This window comes from Bombus terrestris, chromosome 1 (genome assembly GCF_910591885.1).
Source record: "Bombus terrestris chromosome 1, iyBomTerr1.2, whole genome shotgun sequence".
Classification (NCBI taxonomy): domain Eukaryota; kingdom Metazoa; phylum Arthropoda; class Insecta; order Hymenoptera; family Apidae; genus Bombus; species Bombus terrestris.
Window position 1 is genome coordinate 4713605 of NC_063269.1, and position 18927 is coordinate 4732531.

General features: G+C 35.2%; 2 protein-coding genes across 8 annotated transcripts in view; both read right to left on the reverse strand.

The window, feature by feature from the left end:
- The window catches only part of LOC100650141 (prolyl 3-hydroxylase 1), an 11428-nt gene extending 1486 nt beyond the window's left edge, over positions 1-9942 (reverse strand). The window contains exons 1-11 of one of the 2 annotated variants that reach the window (XM_048407300.1): positions 7305-7440; positions 4489-4927; positions 3966-4230; positions 3009-3333; positions 2810-2935; positions 2028-2164; positions 1767-1922; positions 1130-1369; positions 899-994; positions 672-825; positions 21-438 (exon numbers count right to left, since the gene is read on the reverse strand). In XM_048407300.1, coding sequence (XP_048263257.1) covers positions 21-438; positions 672-825; positions 899-994; positions 1130-1369; positions 1767-1922; positions 2028-2164; positions 2810-2935; positions 3009-3333; positions 3966-4230; positions 4489-4718 — 2147 coding nt within the window. In that variant the 5' untranslated portion in view covers positions 4719-4927; positions 7305-7440. Of the gene's footprint in view, positions 1-20; positions 439-597; positions 826-898; positions 995-1129; positions 1370-1766; positions 1923-2027; positions 2165-2809; positions 2936-3008; positions 3334-3965; positions 4231-4488; positions 4928-7304 lie in introns of those variants that run through there. The other variant, XM_048407310.1, reaches the window with a different exon arrangement.
- Positions 6341-18869, reverse strand: LOC100650267 (microtubule-associated serine/threonine-protein kinase 3). Of its 6 annotated transcripts, none has more exons than XM_012308560.3 (23): positions 18686-18869; positions 18175-18393; positions 17828-18046; positions 17671-17750; positions 17470-17572; positions 16994-17075; positions 16601-16703; positions 16294-16517; positions 16141-16216; positions 15827-16057; positions 15532-15763; positions 15118-15452; positions 14867-15039; positions 14736-14806; positions 14432-14659; positions 14130-14357; positions 13497-14055; positions 13148-13332; positions 12850-13070; positions 12443-12775; positions 12086-12151; positions 11314-11803; positions 6341-11065 (listed from the first exon to the last, which is right to left on the reverse strand). In XM_012308560.3, exons 3-23 carry the CDS (start codon positions 18003-18005, stop codon positions 9963-9965), a joined length of 5301 nt encoding a protein of 1766 aa, XP_012163950.1. In that variant the 5' UTR covers positions 18006-18046; positions 18175-18393; positions 18686-18869; the 3' UTR covers positions 6341-9962. The 6 variants fall into 6 exon arrangements, with proteins under 6 accessions (XP_012163950.1, XP_012163953.1, XP_003393084.1 ...); XM_012308563.3 differs by having other exon boundaries at positions 16994-17057; positions 18529-18869; XM_003393036.4 differs by having other exon boundaries at positions 18529-18869.
- Positions 18870-18927: the final 58 nt, after the last annotated feature.

Genomic DNA, 18927 nt, shown 5'->3' on the forward strand with positions numbered 1-18927 from the left:
ACATTGAATATATTATTTACTTCGGAGGCACTTGGATGTCCTTTCCCTCAAAAGGTCCTACTCGTTGAACTCTTTTCAAGATTGCCGATGCCAATACTCTCTCATACTCAAGATATTTCTTGTCCTGAGTGAACCATAGCGCCAAAGCGCATCTCTTACCTCGTAAAATACCACGAACTCCATGGAGATTTTCTTTACCAGCAGAAAAGGCCACAATTCGTCCGCAACGTGGTGAAACAACGTTATCCATCGTTCGAACAACGCGATCTTCGGTGAAAAAGAATTCACCACCTTGAAAATCGTCATTCAGATACAAAATCGCAGAGTAGTCTCTCCAAATATAAGCTGGACTCTCGCGAAGACAAACATCTCTATCCTTCAATAGACAATTATCCGCGTGAACTTGATGACTCAAATCGTCTCGATCCACCGGCGAATCTAAATTAAAATAAAAATGATTTGCTGCTTTATTATGGGATAGATAATCATTTTTTTCTTTTGTGTGTACATGTTTTTTTCAGGTTAAAGAAAGAGGAAAAATCTGGAAGTGATTATTTAGTTATGTTTTGACTGGTCACCGTTACCCACAAGTCGTACCAAGTGAATCGGTGCAACGCGATTTCAGCTGCGAAAGGAACCAGAAGCACGATGATGCATCAGGTGAAAATTACCGGGTAGAGCTGTGCGGCAGACCAAATGAGTGTAGGTGAAATACAGATGTCGATGATTTAGTCCGAAATACCTTTCCACATGGTCCCGAACTTGTTCGGTCTTCTCTAAAAGCAATTCCAGCCATTCTGGTTTTATTTGCCCAAAGTATACCATCTACAATCAACATCATTATCATTAATACATCAGCATATTATTGTAGCCATTATATAAAATAAGAATATTTTACCAAAGCCGCTCGCCCAACAGTTATTCCCTCAAACTTTTCATATTTTGAATGTGGACTTTTATTTTCACTGTAACCATCTCCTTCTACCGCAGTCATCTATCATTATATACATATATATATATATATATATATATATATATATATACATACATACATATATGTACATTAAAATAATTGTTAATATGGATACAGACTTTGAGGAGTAAAATAGAACTTCTTAATGATACATACAGTAGCAAACTGCATCATAGATTCACACTCAGTGGAATTAAGGAAACCATCAGCGACATAACGATTTTGCCCACCAAGATCCTCCTCTTTTAAATAAATATCGTTTTTGGCCTCAAAATATCTTTTATCGTGTATTTTGTGGTCTTCGAATCGCTTCATTGAAAAATTGTTTGATAATTTCGTGTAATAAAACAACGAATAACCAGGTGGTGGGTGTAGTATTGCTTCTGTATCTGATATCTGAAAAATAACCGGTTAAAAGTGAAATCCTAAAAAAATTAATCTACTAATCGCCTACATGCTTGTATAATAAACGCATCGATGCATTTGGGTTGCATCGCATAGGCGTTTCAACGAAAATTCGAATATGACATCTAATAGAAACTTAAGTAATTCGAATGGAAAAAGAACTAGTTATTTGATAAAAAAAAGTATTTCTGTTTGTGAATATTTTATTATCTTTTTCTTTCAAAAGATACACAGAGGTAATCAAGAGCTTTTCTTAAAGTACAAACATGTTAGACTTTAGAAAATAATTGACCGATTTGTACGCGTAAAAATGGAATAAGTGTTTCAGTCGATTGGTTTATTAGTATCAAATATGTATTTTCAATCTTTTTTATATTTCATTCTTTACCTTTCCCAGCTCTTTTTTTTCAGCATTATTCGTTTCATTTTCCCGTTTCTCTTTTTTTATTTTCTGGAATTTCTCATTTATAACTGAAAATTCATTAGATATGTAATGCAGCAGATTCAATTCGTATTCCTGTCTTTTTACGTAATTGATAGCGTCCTAAAAAAAAATAAAAAAGGGATATAATTAATTTTGTACATGTTATTAGTATTTATTGCATTTTGTATTTTCATATTTTTAGGTGATAAATGATCGAAAAGTCACCTCTCTCGGAGTAAAATAGTCAACCTTGACTTTTGGCTGAGCATTATAGTATTCTTTGTTTTGCAGCATCGTTTTATCCACCGGATCAAAGAGCAAGAAACTTCCCACAGCGGCACAGGCTGCTTTTAAGTTTCCCACTATAAAAACACGTAATGATACATACTAATGTAGTATAATATTTTGCAAGGCTGCCCATGGTGGGAAATAAATTGGCTCAACGAGAGATTAAGTCAGCGGCAAAAAACTAGATTAGGCAACAGCTCGGAGCTATTTCCACGGATAAACGATGTCGATCATTAAAATGGAACAGCCTAAGCACTTATACAAGATTAATCCAATTAAACGTCCTTCGAGCTATGACTAAGAGCTTCCTGAAGAGCTACTGAAGAGGTAATTGCAAAGGTGTAACATTTATAAGTTAACTATTCGTACAACAAGGTGTCATTATCAGTAAATTTTATAAATAACTAACTCATATATGTTTATGGTCTATTCAATCACGTGTCTCTAGTATTCATAAAACTTCTCAGAAAAAATTTCGCCACATTTTACAAACAAGATACTGGTGGCGATAAATGCGCCAGTATATGTATTGTTAGCTTATTTGGTACAAGGCTATGCATTTTTTAAATACGAAAAATTTACAGCGTATATTATCACGGAAGTTAGAGATAGATACGTGTTTTTAGCAGCTATGATTAACATTTTGCGTTCTTAGCTTCTAAAATCCCTATTAACTTATCTTATGTTCGCATTGCAATTCGACTAGCGAGTATACTCACATTTGTAATAAGAGAACTGCAAATAATCGTAATGACTTCTGAGCATGTGTCTGCGGTAATCGCCATTTATATTGTTTAACATACGCGAACACGATCGTTTGCATTTCAAACAGTACGTAAAATGATCTGAAAGAAATGGAGGGCTATTTTTAGGAAACAACAATATACCGGCTTTCTTTTATGTTCCAGATCCACTCACTTGCGATGGAGGAAGTAAATTCTGGATGCCAACCCTGGTCAAAAGGACCTTCGCAGTAAAATCTACATTCCTCCTCGGCTTCTAAGTACGATCGTAACGATGTCTCGAACAGACCGGCGGCTTCTGCATAATCTCCGTTTTCATAAGCTGAGACGCCTTTGAAGTAAACGCTGACATAAGTCGGTGTTTCTAGATTTACCACCTTCTCCTCTTCCACGCCTGGCAGTGTTAAATAGCGTTTGAAAAGATTCAGATTCACCTCGTGATTAGAATGTAGGACTAGATAGGTAAATAGCGCGTTGGCTGCGTCTTGATATCGATGTGTCTGTAAAAAATATATTTATTAAAAAATGATAAAAAAAATCAGAATAGAATTTATGGAATTAAGAGATGATACAACGTATATGAAACCTTGTACTAAAACATGGAATCAGTGTGAAAAAGTTGATTAATATTGCAAAAGATGAAAATTTATTAGTATCATATTTCATGCAATTATGAGATCTGATTGTTTGAAGGAACATTTTATGAGACGCATATGCAACACGCTCCGGTACATTGCTACCGAACATCAGCACGCCGATTACGTAGGCTAGGCTTTATGGTCGAGTTGACTGCTCAGAGCATTAAACTCATTATTTATCTGTTAAAAAAGTCACTAGTGTAAGGTTTGCGAAGCCACGATTGCGTAAGTTCTCTTATTAGAATTCGCCAGCCTCTTTTATGGGATACTAAAGAAGCATCAATCCTTTGCTAAATTTAAAGACTGAAAGCTACAATAAATCGGTTAATTTATCCCATATTTTATAATATACATTTACATAATAATATATTTGCCACTTTATAATTTTTAATATTTTTTTGCTTCATTTAATTATCTTATGCGGCATCAAAAAAAAAAAAAAAAGGATTAAATCATAAGATAATTTCTAATAGTTATTCTTTCTTTTTAGTTACCTGATAGTAGCAAATATGCAGGTATTCATAAATACCATTGTTCAACAATTTCTGTTCAGTTTCACGTGGTAACATCTTCAGCACATTCGAGCCAACGATCTCCCGATATTCGTTATTGCACGTTAAGAGACACAGTGTCTCTTTGATCTTTCTTTCATAAAAGTGTAAATCCTCGATGTTTTGTGGAAAAATCGGTGGTGTACCTTCAGCTTTTATACGACATTTTCGTCTACAATTTGTTATCATTCGCTTGTAGGCCTTGTATCTAAAAAAAGATATATGTGCACAGTGAAGCACTTTATATTTTGTTATGTTTGCAGTTTAAAAACTGAATTTCTATTTTCTAGTAAGTAGTAAAGGTATACGTATAGCATTCTCTTCCGCTAATTACTAAATATTTTTTACTAATTATTTTTTTACCAACTCTTTTTATAATTATCCATAATTATAAATTAGATATAATCATTATTCTTATAATTCATAGTTTATATATTATAATTCATAATTTCAATTTCAGATTTACCCATGAGAAACTGTGTTGAAGTCTTGAATGCAACGGTCCCAGTCTTCGTCCAGATAAGCGTGAACAGCATCCTCGTATATTTCATTCAGAGTTCTATTATTTGCCAGGCTATTCTCCTCGTTCTTCTCTTCTAAATCCAGTAGCTCGTCGCTGGGGATTACGTTGCTCAAGGTGTCGTTACTACCAGCGATCGCGCCGCAGAAGAACAAGAGTATGACGAACCTCATCATCGTGGATACTACTCAACCGTCCCGATTCATACTGAAGTCCCTCAAGGAGAGCTGGAACTGAGATGTGATCCACACACGAGACATACGTAATCACCTATCCCCTCCATGTTCTCTTTAGTTTCCAAATGTAGCTGCAGTGCTGTATCATAATCGTGAATCCTCGATCCACCGACATCTGATGCGTATTTTACCATTTTAGGAATATCGCTCTGTCGAAAGTATCCATGAATATCTTAATTTAAAAATAGAATAACAATGGACTCGTTAATATTTTATACGGGATGTCTCAACTTAATGAGATCACATAAATATCTGCCTTACGTACGATTGTACGACAAGCTTCTCAGGACAAAGTTAAGGTATTTCGGGGGGCACATGTATCGGTGGGAAGAATTTTTTCTGAAGATCATTTTTCGTCAAATTGTAACGTTTTAAATGAAATTCTACATTTTATTATTCATCAATCGACGCGTTTTCTTGTTCTATATACAAACATATCAAGATACTTGTGTCTGAAACGGTTAGTTTAAAAGATATTTTAACCTTAATTTCGTAACACTTGCTGTATAGAAGACAAGGAAAGTACATAAGTGCCTTAACACTTTTGTACAGGGAATAAAAAGCTACATCCACTGGTGTAAAAAAATATATAGAGTTTTATTAAAAAACATATCGATGACTTTGAGATCTCTTAAAAAAATGAACTTGAGAAAAAATTCTTTCTCGGCTTTATATTGAAATACTTCAACTTTGTCCTGACAAATTCCTTCATAAATAAGGCAGATATTTAGGTGATCTCTCTAATGTCGAAGATTTTTAGTATAGATCTTAAGTATTATAAGCTTCTTAAGCTTAAGAAAATAGAAATCCTTCGTAGAGAGTCAAAGAAGGCGGGGACGTATAATGGAGTTAATTTAGTAAATAAGATATCGAAATATTTATTAAAGATAAATAGCTATATTTAGTGATATTTCTGCTGACTTCTATTGTATTAAATAAAAAAGCGCCAAGCGATACCACGTTACGAAGATTAATTTAACAATCACACGTCGAATCGAATACATATTTTGTTATGAATTAATTTCAAAATGATCAATAGATATTTTACTATTTTTTTTTTTTTTTTGCAAATGATGCAAATTATTAGAATGTCATAAATCACTCTTTCGCGTTCAACCTAAACGATTAACAATAAAGTGCATCAAAACTTGCAAACGTTTCTATAAACAAAATTAACATAAATTCAGATTTCAAAAGATATATATAGGTATATACGAAGAATATTAAAATAAGAATTGAGCAACGTTAATGCTTGGCTAAAAATTATGAAGCTCTAAGAGAAGCTAAAGAAATATGTATTTCATGATATAGTATTTCAGAGTGTGAGAATTTGCTCGAGTTCTTCAACTTTGAACGGTAATATATTAAAAAAAGAAAAAAGGAAAAAAAACGCCACAGTTGGAAGACACTGACACAAAAAGATGATGCCAAAAGCGTCTCCCAAGTACGTTCACACTTGACCTACTCCAATTTTAATTTTTTTCTCTGTCCGAATGTTAGCTTGGATCGCGCGCACAATATCACAATATGAATAGAATCGGAAGGAGAAACAACAAAGCATGTAATAAGAAACGAAACTGTATTTCATCTGGAGAGTGTGTAATATAATTATCAAACGTTCATCAAGTTCGCTAATAAACATTCTCATGGAGAATATCCGTTTGCTTATCACAAAGAAAAAAGAACAACGAAGTCTATAGAAGATCATAAAAATGAAGAAGAAGTAAGTTATCAGAATTCGAATATTGATCGCAAAGCGTCGCTCTCCTGTGCTTTCTTTTTTCTAAAATTGTTCGATCATCGTTGATTAAAATTGAACAGTTCCAGACGAATATATGGTGTCGTTTTATATGTAGAAATATTCGTCGTTATTATTTTTACGCAGTTACAACATTTTTTACCCTCGTGAAACAGGAAGGAAAAACGCGTACTAAGAGGCGACATCCTTGAAGCTGTTTCGAGTTTTCCACTTTTTTGTTAACAAATTGAGAAATTTTAAGGATTCATCGTTTGAAGGATACAACAACGCTTGGCGTCAGCAAAGAATCATCTTTAACGCTTGCTTGCCTCGTAAAACAACTCCCAACAAATTCATGAAATCCTTACAGCGATCACAATCCGTATAAATATAACAAAGCAATGTTCAACAAACAAAGCATCGATCGTCTCGTGCTGTACATCACTTAGATCGCATACAATACGTAGAAAAATCTCTTCTCAAAAATTTCTCTTTTTCGTTTTTGAATAGAACTTACGACGGATCAATTAGCAGTTATCGCAGCTTTCGAATTTCTAGCTCGTCCATTTATGATTTGTTCTTACAATTAAGAACCGGAGTTGCTCCTGCCTATTGACCCATCGCAGAAAGCTAATTAGTATCACTTACTCGTCTACGTGCAGAACGAGAATGAAAATAATCTATAAAGCAAAAATGATAAAAACAACAACGATCGTGGCTCTTCTACGCTTCTACAAAGAATAATAGCCATATTATACGTCTACTATAATAGATGAATAATATCTCACCATCAAAATTTTAGGGACGATTGTTTCTTATTCCTTCGTTTCCTCGAATTTGTTTTGAATTCTAGAATCCGTGCCGAATATACATTTCCGTTTTTAAAAACTGATTTCCTTCCTCCGAAATGAATTCCTTGTCTCCGATCACGACACATTTGTATTTTTATTCATTTTAATTTTCTTATTCTTAATTTCTCTTAATCTCATTAGCCTCATAGAGCAGCGAATTCGTCGGATTCGAAAAAACGCCCAAGCTGCCTCGAAGTTCTTGGGAAACGCAATACGACTACCGGACTCTTAACTAAGACGACATCAACGCTATAACATCGACCATATATCAATCATACGTTAAGCAGAGGAAAGGGGATACGGATAAAGAGGAGAGGTGCAATAATGGCTGCCTGAAGAAGTCTTAGTAACGATGCAGAAGATTATGCGATCATCGAATAATCGACACGCGAGTTTCTTCTTATCAAGCTTCAAGGTTAATCGTGATGTTTCACCTGACTTCGAAAAGTCATTTCGCAAACGGATACAAAAATCGAACGGAACCAAAATGCTTTGCATGGATATAATTTAATATAGAGTAAACGATATGCCAATAATTTCGGTTAGAATTTATCGCGAATACTTGTTAACGAAAAGTCCTCTAGAAAGGTATGTGCAAAGATGATGACAATGGTACTCGAAACTGTGCCTCGTAACGCTGCTTACTTCTCTAAAGCCAGTTTTTCCTTAAGTATTTCCTTATCGTCTATCTTTATATTTAAAACGGTGTACAATACATAACACAATATGAGCTCGTACTTTACTCGTAAATGATCAATATCGCGCGGCTATGTTATTTCACTATTTCTTGTTGCTCTAGCTAATAGACGGGGAAACACAAATATATTTCATTTTCTTGGAGAGAAAGAAAAAGGAAAGAAATATATAATACAACAATTGCTCAGTTTATCATTAATACGATGATCATGGTGGATATGTTTAAAAATCTATAAGAGCAAACTGTAACTTTTTATGGCTGAGACACACATACGTTATATGTATATATATACCGTGTTGCTCCTTATGGCAATGTTTCCTTTTCCGTATAATAAGCAAGCTTTCGCGAAGAAAGCGCCGATAAACGCGTTAAACAACTTATAAAAACCAAAAACTGCAGCCTGTCTCACTCACCATTTCATTTCTTTTTTCACAATTAAAACATACGCTTCTGCCGTTAACTAATACATACTTTTTTATATACAGAATAAATTAACGCATACCTAATACTAAAAAATGATTACATTGCATCTCAGAGGACCAAGTCTGCCCTTCGAAACTGTCACAACTTTTATTCTTTTTTTATCACTAAAGAACTTTCAAGATGCTTCCAATGCGATATGTTCGCTACTTCGTGTTTTTTAATGCTATGTTTCTCTTTCTTGTTTCTTTTTTGTTATTTCTTCTGCTTCTTCTTTTATCACTTCTTCTAAACGAGTAAGTGATTTAGGTACTTGAAACTTGTCTGAGAGCACCAGTTCTCGCGAAGATACCTGAGTGGTAAATGTTAGCACCAATTCACATTAATTTCAATTAAATACATCACAGTATGTAGTCGAATGAAATTGAGACAGGTTAATATCATTGTGCATACGGGAGCATCTTGTACACTAATCATTACGGCGATAATTATTTACCGTATATACTCGCACTATAGGCCGATTTTAAGAGAACCTCCTCAAAGACATTCGTTTATAATCGATATTAAATGAAACATATAAGTCGTAAAAACGAAAGTTTCATTATTTCACAAAACTTACAAATATGTATCTTACAATATTCAACACGTAAATCTGACTTTTGTGAAAAGATTATAACTTCAGATAAATTATTCTACTAAATAAATTAAAAGATATCATTAAAAACTTTTTCATCTGGATCTGGATTACGAGTATATACGATATACATTGCTTTCATTTTTTTTCTTTAACTTCACAAATATTACACATACTGAAAACCTATCTGTACGCGATTCACTGACTGCTATATGTTGATCCATATATGTATGATGCGCTAATAATAATTAGACGTAAATGTAAATGAGATCGTATAAATACTGTAGCCCGAAGTGTAAATTACTCCAATTTTTTCATTCTTATTTTCTTAATTTCTTGAAGAGAATTAGCAACTGTAATTTCAACAGACTGCGCTCATTTAAAACCGTTGAAATAGTAATTAATTGCAATTATCCTCTACTTTCATCTGGATCACGTTTGTATTCAATGATCGTATGACAAAAATTACGGTTACAGAATAGCGGTAGCGTTTAAATACCGCCACGAGATAGAAATACCAGCTAAAGCTATGTGTTCAGGTATGTTATTCGATGGAAGCCTATAAATACTTAATTCGAATACAAACTTCCTTTTAAAGCTGTAAACATTAAACCAGTTTACCCTTTTTTTTTTTTTTTTTTGATTTATCATCTTTCTGATCTTACTCGAGTTACAATATGCACGTCCGTGTATCTATCAGACATTCGACTTTCTTCTTTCATAAAATTGTATCTTTTGTAAAACAGACAATTTGTTCCATTGGCAGAAGAAGTCGGATCATTACAAGCAAACATTTTATCTCGTTACACTCTCAGATCTAAGCGATCGATCGAACGATAATTATTTAATTGTTTTTCTTGTCCTTCCCAGTCCCCATAGCCTCAAATGTGTTCGAGTGTTGTGTGGAGGAAGTGTTACTTGAGCCGTCAGAACTATCAATTTTGTACTTCTTCGATATTTTTCTCCCTTCCAGATTAGCCTCTGAATTTTTACCAGCTGCCTTTTGTTCGGTCACTTTATGAGGCACAAATGTTTTTTCATTGCCTTGAAGTAATTTCTGCACCGCAGCCAGTGACACTTTCTCGTTGTTTTGAGATGACTTCTGAGATACACCTTGCATGAAGCCTCTTTCGTTGGTTTGCGATAATATTTTCTGGGCGGAAGATTGCAAACTCTTTTCAGTGGCATGCAACAATATCTTTTGACACGAAGAGTGCGAGCCTTTTTCACTGTTTTGTGATGATGTTTTTTGAGACAAAGCTTGCGAACCTTTTTCAATGTTCTGAGATTGCTTGTGAAATGTGCTTTGCGAACTACGCACTTGTACATTAGAACAATTATCTGGTTGAGCGCCCTCCTCAATCTTATTAATAGATAAAACTTCTAAATTTTTTGTACACAAATTCTGCCTCTCTGTCTTCGATTCAACATGATCACTACGGTCACCAATATTCTCTGATTCTGTCAATTTACTCATAGACGTGTTATTTTTATCCATCTTATCTAAAGGTAGAACTTCCTTCGAGTAATCGTCAGCCTTTGAACCGGTCGGTGAATCCTTCTCCTCTGCTATTCTGGGCAGCTGTGTGCTGCCACAAGAATTAGATATACCTACGTTTCCCAAATTGATCGATATCCCATGAGATATTTTCGAATAATCCGACTTTGATTCCGTTGACACTTTCTTCTCCACTTTTGAGTCATTTGGTTCTTTGAAGCTATCACTGCACTCCTCAGAGGTTTCTGGATAGGGTTGCGCTATAGTTGCACGTGGAGTTACTTTCACCACTGTGTTTGCCAACGGTGAGATCGATGTTTTGTTCTCCGCAGATCGAGGATGAAGTCTGTCTGGACTAAGCGCCCTTCTTAACAACGGGGAACCGGGCTCTGCTGACTTCGGTCGTCCATAACTTTTTTTCTGATTGTTCGGCGTTGATAAGCAGACACCTAAGTGTTTCAAATTTATGATAATTATTAAGTATTAATTTAATTTATATCGATCATCTTATGATCATCTTATGTCCGCTTGTTTATAAATGTAACAGTTTAATTTAACTCTATGTATAACACTAACTTTTTCTATCACGATTTAATATATACGATTACTTCAAGTTAAAAATTGTTTGCTGACAATTCAAAGTCAAATCAAGTATTATTTCAAGGTTACTAGCTTCGTATGTCGATTTATACATTACCTGGGCTATAGGACTGCGTAGTATTCGAGCTACCAGGTTGATGTCCTGTAGGAAACGCTAGTGGACTAGGACTTCTAGTAGGGCTGGCTGGAAGGGGCGATGGACTCGGAGTTCTCGCCAATGGAGATAATGGTATATGTCCCACAGATTTTCTACGATTCGGCGAATGAATGTTCTTTGCAGCTGTGTGTAATTTGTGCTTCAAACCGTGAAGCGTGCTCGGCCTCTGGTAATGAGACTGATTGGCGATAGTCGCTAGATTTGCAGCAGACGTAGTGGAGCCCGGAGACGAAGAGTTTGGACTGGAACAGGGACTCGAATTCCCCGTGGAGTGATAAGAATCCGAATTAACGCGATTTGTTGGAGGTGACGGGCTGCAGACAGATTTTGTACAGGCTGCAAAGTATGGTGACGTTTCTTGAGAACGTGTGAATGACTGGAACGACCGACTAGGTGTTACCATTGACGGCGAACAGATTCCCGCAGCCATCTGCAAAAAGGTCGTGTAACGTTTCTAGCCAATAGGTATGCTAGTATGTACTAGCTAGAAGATGAAACATCAAACTCTCTTCTTTCGAACACTCAAATATTTTTTGTGATCAGTGTACAGTGTAAAACTTTGACATTGTCACGGTCAATTAAGAAAAAAAACAGATATGTAAAAGCTGTGATTTAGCCACGGGATTGTATCGGGCAAATAAGTATCGATCAAAGAAACAGCAACTAAAATGAAGTTAGCAAGAAGTTCACGGAACGTTACGAAAAATCATACCATAAGTGGAGGTTTGCTGTCGCTGGATAGAATGGGTGCTGACAATGGACAACTGATAGTTAATGGCTGCAATAAAAAAAGTAATACTTAACATAATAAAGTGTGTTGCGCAGAAATTGCCGGTGCTTTAGTATTTATGCCGCGCGTAGTATAGTAGTAGCAGTAGTAGTTTCGTGTTAAAATAAAAAAGAAGATTGTACAGATATACTCGTACATTCACAATTTAAGGCGTTCTTCGAAATGTTCACAAATGATCTGATAAAAGCCACTAACACGTATCTTCAAATTAATTCGTTTAAATTAATAGAAAAAGAGAAAGATTAAAAGCAAAAAAAGAAGTACACATTTTTTCTATACCTGTTGCATCTCTACACTAGCTCGTTTCGAACTAATTCGTTTAAAAAGGGACGTCTTTCGTTTCTTATCGGAATGATCACGTTTTAGTTTGCGCTGTTTATGCAGCGTTCTGCGAGCCATTTTGCTCTGAGTCAGATCTCTTCTCCTTCCGCCCGTCTTAATACTAGTATTTTCTAATGGTGTACTACGTAGTGTTACGTGATCGCCACCACTCAACATCAATTGGAGAACTTGTATATGATATAAACCCTGGACTGGCTCGCCATTTATATGCGTTATAAGATCTCCTGGTCTTAAACCAGCTTCAAAAGCTGGACTGGATTGATCTACAGCCTATTGAATATGGAATAAATTCAAATAAACTATACATACTGAAATTTGACTTTGTGTAACTATTTGTAACATACCATAACCAAATGATGCATAGTGTAAAAATCACTGTCACCATAATAAACCCTGATAGTGTGCACAGTGAAGCCAAATCCACACGGCCCTCTTCGAATGATAATAGGAGGTTTTAGACTAGTTACCAGTGGACTCAGTTCGCGACAAGGGGATGTATCTCTTGAAGAAGCAGTGGATGATCCACCAGGAGATTCGATTGGTTGAGTATTTAATGACGCATCATCTAAAAAGTGTGACTTCGTAATTAAAATTGAACATTAGGACATAACACGAAATAATTTAATTCATAATAATATGTACAAGAGAAATCACTGGTTGGTATAACTAAGGACAGTCCACTAGTGGATGCGGACTTAATTACGGACCGCGACTTTTGTTTCGCGGATGGAATAATTGATATGGCGTTGAATGATTCGAAAGAATCGGTACTAGAATTATGCTTGCTTTCCTCAGTTGTATCTCTGTTTGCAGCAAATAAATCCAACCTGAAATAAAATTTATTTGTTATAATTACACATATATAATTTTTTATCCATCATGCTTTGAAAATTGGATGGCTTATATGCATATTATTGAATTCAATGACAGTGGAGCTAATTTCGTGATAATGATTATAATGTTCGGGATGATGTATGTTTGAACGACTCACATGTGTTCATCATCAATGCATATACTGAACCTGGGCAGCTTATCACGGGAATGCACGTGTCGTTTTCTCTGGATCTGCGGACTGATATCCTCAGACTCCGTTTGCGAGGAATCGGGTGTACTTAAACTGATGCACGTCCCTTCTATGTGACTGTTTTTAATAACCGTTAGTTGGGACTCGCCACTGGTCACCGTGGCAGGACTCGTGAATGATGTGTTCGACTTGTCCGCCTTTGGAGGCGTTTCGATGTACGTGGTATTTCTAATGGACGAAGAAGATCGATTCTTTTCTGACGGAGTTGATTCCGCTAATTTGGATGGAGGAGTAGTTGAGCTATTAGATCCGAAAGACAATTGCGCGACTGTGCGTTCCAACTCAGTACGGAATAATTGTTTCTTTGAGACATCCGACTCTGTTTGTTCAGGATTTATCTGCGGTGGACGGGTTTGAGATATTTTTCGTGACTGCGGAGAATACGAGGAGAACGATCCGAACAAAGGGGAATCATCGGTGTCATCAGTATCGTCGCCTATATCGTGATTATATCTATCCATACGAGCTAAAATAGTACAGATTTGTTAGTTTTCAATATTAATACGATCATAGGAATTATATCAAATGTATTATACGTACTATCAAAGTAGCTTGTATCTTCGTCATTGATTAATTGAGGTACGAATTCAGCCTTTTGTCTGAGTAAACTATTCCAATTTACTCCATAAAAATATGGGTGCTCTTTTACTTCATGAGATCCACCAGTGCCTAAACGATCTCTAGGACTTTGTTGAAGCAATGCTGTTATAATATCTTTTGCTTCTGGCTGAACAGGCCAATCATCCTCATCTGGCCAATCGATATCATCTAGGCGTAATTATTTTGTTTATATTATTAAGTACTTCTCAAATATTTCTTTTATATCTTATATCAATATTTACCGTTAACAGTATGAGCAAACAACTCTTCCGGAGTATCACCAAAAAATGGTACACAGCCAATTAGAAATTCGTATAATATAATGCCCATAGACCACCAATCAACAGGTTTACCATATCCTTGGCGCAATATAACTTCAGGGGCGATGTATTCAGGTGTGCCAAACACTTGTTTGTCGGAAAACTGTCTCGTATCCCTATCTATGTATCCTTCGTAAAGATTTGTCGCCACTGAAAACAAAAAAAGAACTTTATTCGACGATCATTAAGGTATATTTCACGAACATAAATCTTTTGTGTCACTTACAGGACATAAGACCCATTTTACTGAGACCAAAGTCAGTAAGCTTAATGTGACCAAGGGCAGTAATAAGTAAACTAAAAAAGAAGCAATATATGAAATAGTGAATGAATTAATAACATGCTTTTCTTACGTACTTGTCAGGTTTCAAATCTCGATGAACAATGCCGTAACTGTGTAAATATTCAACAGCTAAAACGGTTTCTGCAAAATAAAATCTTGCCATGTCCGGTGGCAATGGACCGATATTTTTTAAAAGATTCGCGCAATCTCCACCCTCTACATATTCCATTACTAAGCACAAGTGCTTCTATAATCAAATGTTTGTTAACAGATATTATTTAAATTTTATATATGTAATTTTATATATATATATGTGTGTACTCACTTTTGTCTCGAAGCTGCAGTACATAGAAACTACAAATGGATTGTCTGTAAAGCTCATTATATCTCTCTCAGCAAAAACTTGTTCTACTTGATTTCTTAGCATCAAATTGTTCTTATTTATTTTCTTCATAGCAAATCTTTGTCGTGTAGTTTTTTCCTTAACCAAATACACTGCGCCGTATGCACCATTACTAATGAGTTTCAATACTTCATAATCGCCTTCACAAGGAACGCGGTGAGACTTTTCATCGTCTTTATTTGGACTTGAAGCGATTTGTAAATTACTATCGCTCGAACTTGCCGAATCTTCTAGTTTATTTAAATCTTCTTGCAGTTCTAAGATATAGTGACATAGTGAATATGCACAGATATCTATTTAGATGAATAGAAGAAAGAGTTATACAAGAAATGTTACCTGATATTGGATCTCTATTGAGAGAAAGTTTGTTAATAATATACTGAGGTATATCGTTTTTTATGCCCGCGTTAATTTTTGCTTGACCTTCAGCCTGTTCGAGTAAATGATAAAACTCTTCTGGATCAAATTCTAAACATTCCAATAAACGAGCTGGACGTGATATTACTAATAGTAATTTTTTGATAAGGCCCGTTAATCTTGCTGCTGCATCAAGTGATTTATCTTTTGTCTATAAATAAAGACGTTTATTCATTGCTTATTTATTTTATCATGTAAATTTGTATACAATTACCTCCATCAACAAATGTTCCAAATTTTCACTCATTTCGTAAAAATATCTAGTTGTAATTAATTTTTCCTGAGATTTTTGTAAACAGTCCCTCGCCATTTCAATTACTTGATGATGCACAAACCGTAAAATCGGTAGTGAATCTTGGGTCATATTTGCCATTACCTCATACTCATCCAATTCCTTGTTTTCATTAATAAAATTAGTTAAACGTTCTTCCATTTGCTGTGTTGCCTAATCAAATAAACTTCTTAAGTGAAATCGTAAATATAGTATTATGTCATCACAATATACATATACTTTTTATTAAAATGTACCTTTGGAAATCTTTCCTTATAAAGAGTATTCATCATAACAATTTCGCTGTCCAATACAGGAGATCGACTCGGACTGCTATAATTTAAACAAATATTTACAATTGAGCGAAAATGTAATGTCTGAAAAATAGAAATCATATCAACAATATTTACCTTAAACTTCGTGACCGTGGTCTGTGTAACGGTGACCTACGACCTTCTTCATCGAGACTGAGAGATACACTGCCTGGAATACTAGAAATACTAGATCCTGGAAAACCTGGATGCGAAGAACACGGCGTACCGGGTTTAGAAAAATGGCAAGAAAGCATACGTAATTCGTCCTTGGTGGGAACATTTGGAAGTTGGTGCAATCGTTCTTGACTCGAGTACTGTGACTAATCGAGTATATTAGTTAATAGACTTCTTTAAGATTATTGTAGGTATCTTTAAAAACGAATTATCGAGATAATTAACTAACCGAAACATTACTGGAACCTGGTGTCGTACCATAACCACTAGATGGTAAGCTAGCAACTGACCATCGTCTGCCATCTCCAGTTCCTGTGGTACCTCCACCAATCCTTAAATATTATATGCAATTAAGTATGAAAAATTAACTTTACAATAGATGATATATGCTACTTAATAATGCTAACATATGCAAGAAAAGCCAACCACTTGTTAACAAGAAATCTTACAGCCATATTCTCAATTTTTTATGAAAGATTTCACAACCTAGTTTCTGCATCAGCATTCGTTTTCTTTACTATTAATAATGTATTAAAAATATAATGCTGACAATGACGACACCTACTTATATAGGTAAACAGATCAGATTTAAACAGACTAAAAGTAGTTATGAAATAGATACCTTTTAATTGGAGCAAAAGCAAAATGTGGACTGGATGACATCCTAGGACTCTCTAGAGGACTGCCTACAATCGGGACAAATGCTATATCAGGAAATAAGCAGTAAAAAAGAAATTAGTTTTCTATGATAATTGAATTGTAAAAATAATATAAAATACACGCTTCTAAGTAATTAACAAGTAATTTGTTTTTAAGGAAATTTTTTTAAAGGTAAAAGTAAAAGTTTCTAGATCTAACTGCATAGACTGCAAATTGCGTTATGATTTTTTAACCAAGGATATATGTATTTATGATGTATATATGTGTGTAAATATATGTATTTAAAAATCTTGGGTAAGGGTATGCCAGAATGCTTATATAACATTCTCATAAAATACATAGCACTCATAATTTGTACATAAACAATATATAAAATATCATTGAAGAATCATTTGAATAATCAGAAACAAAGCATTAAAAAATAAAATTGTATATTACCTGACAATGGTGAATGACAACGTGGTAAAGTTGGAGATGTTGTTGCAATAAAAGATTTACGATGAGCTGCTTTAGCAGCACGCCGGGGAATGTTAAAATCACGCTAAAACAGACAATATGCATATTATATATCTGGCTTATGCGATAATTATTATTAGTCTGTGTATTTATATTTAACATTTAATGGTAAATGTCACTAACCACGTGAACAGATAACGAAGGTGCAGACTTCCCAATTGCAGAATTCCTCATTCGAACCAGATTTGAGAGTTCTCCACTAACTGCAGATATTAAATTAAATGTCAAGAACTATGAAATAAATAGGCAAATAAATGAAATATGATAAATCTTTACTAACCAGGTCGAACTGGAGCTTCCTTGCTCTCCACTTTTGGTGGAATTGGACGTTTTTGCACTTCTGCTTCAGTGCTGCAAGCAGATTCTTCGCTTTCAGCTTGATCAAATACGAGTACTCTGGCAGAATTGCCATGAGAACGAAGACGAGGTCTACTTGGTCTATTTCTGTTCTGGTCCATGTTTTTTTTCTATTTCCTTTACCCTCAATTATTTATATTACCTAAAATTAAATCAGTCTTTTAACAACTTTTCATCTTTTTTATTATTTTGGAAGAAACATTGACATTATTAAAGAATTAAAGAAGAAAATCGAAAAAGAAAATATGAATATAAAAGATAAATATATACCTGATTCAATTCGTCTTATTCAGACGAAAGCAAAACAAAGCGATAGGTAAGTCGCATAAACAAAACTGTCGAAAAATTCACAATCCATTCTTTCTCGTGAAAGTTCAATCGACGTCGAGACTGACAGTTCAAAATCGGCCAAATGTACCAGTCGAGGAACCATTTGTGTGCTCGTACTTTTGATGGCTTAAAATGCCGTCTCGGACACAGTCCTTTCTTCTGTTGGTGTTGTTGCATGAAAATTCATAACATATAAGAAGACAGGAAATAAATTATGCTCTGGTCGACTGAAAAAGGAATCGTAGAGGTGGTTCGAAGAATCGAACGGGGAGACCTGTTTTAAATAAGATGTACCTGTAGATGAAGGACAGAGAAACGTTAACCCGATGGAAGGGCAGAACCAGGGATACAGAAGATTCGGCGAGAGAAACAAGAGAAGAAAACACACAACACTAAGCACACATAATGGATACGAAGAGAGCAGAAAGAAGATAAAAGGTGCACTATTTACCGGGCACAACGGGCATGTCCCCCGAGGACAAGCGGCCCGGGAGTGAGCAGGTGTCGTAGTCCCGAGTCTAGACTCGCATTTTTCTCCTCACCGTAGAAATTAATTACGAAACGCGGACCGACCATGGGTTCTGACTCATGATGGACGTATACACATGTATGCCTTCGCACACACATACATACATACATACACACTTTTGCGCCTGCATTTACACATGGACGCACGCGCAAATACCGGCGCAT

Coding starts and splice junctions, on each gene's coding strand:
- LOC100650267 (XM_012308560.3), bottom strand. CDS start 18,005: ATGGACCAGAACAGAAATAGACCAAGTAGACCTCGTCTTCGTTCTCAT. Junction 16,058..16,140: donor ATAAGGAAAGATTTCCAAAG/GTACATTTTAAT, acceptor TTATTTGATTAG/GCAACACAGCAAATGGAAGA. Junction 13,333..13,496: donor TGCATTGATGATGAACACAT/GTGAGTCGTTCA, acceptor ATTTTATTTCAG/GTTGGATTTATTTGCTGCAA.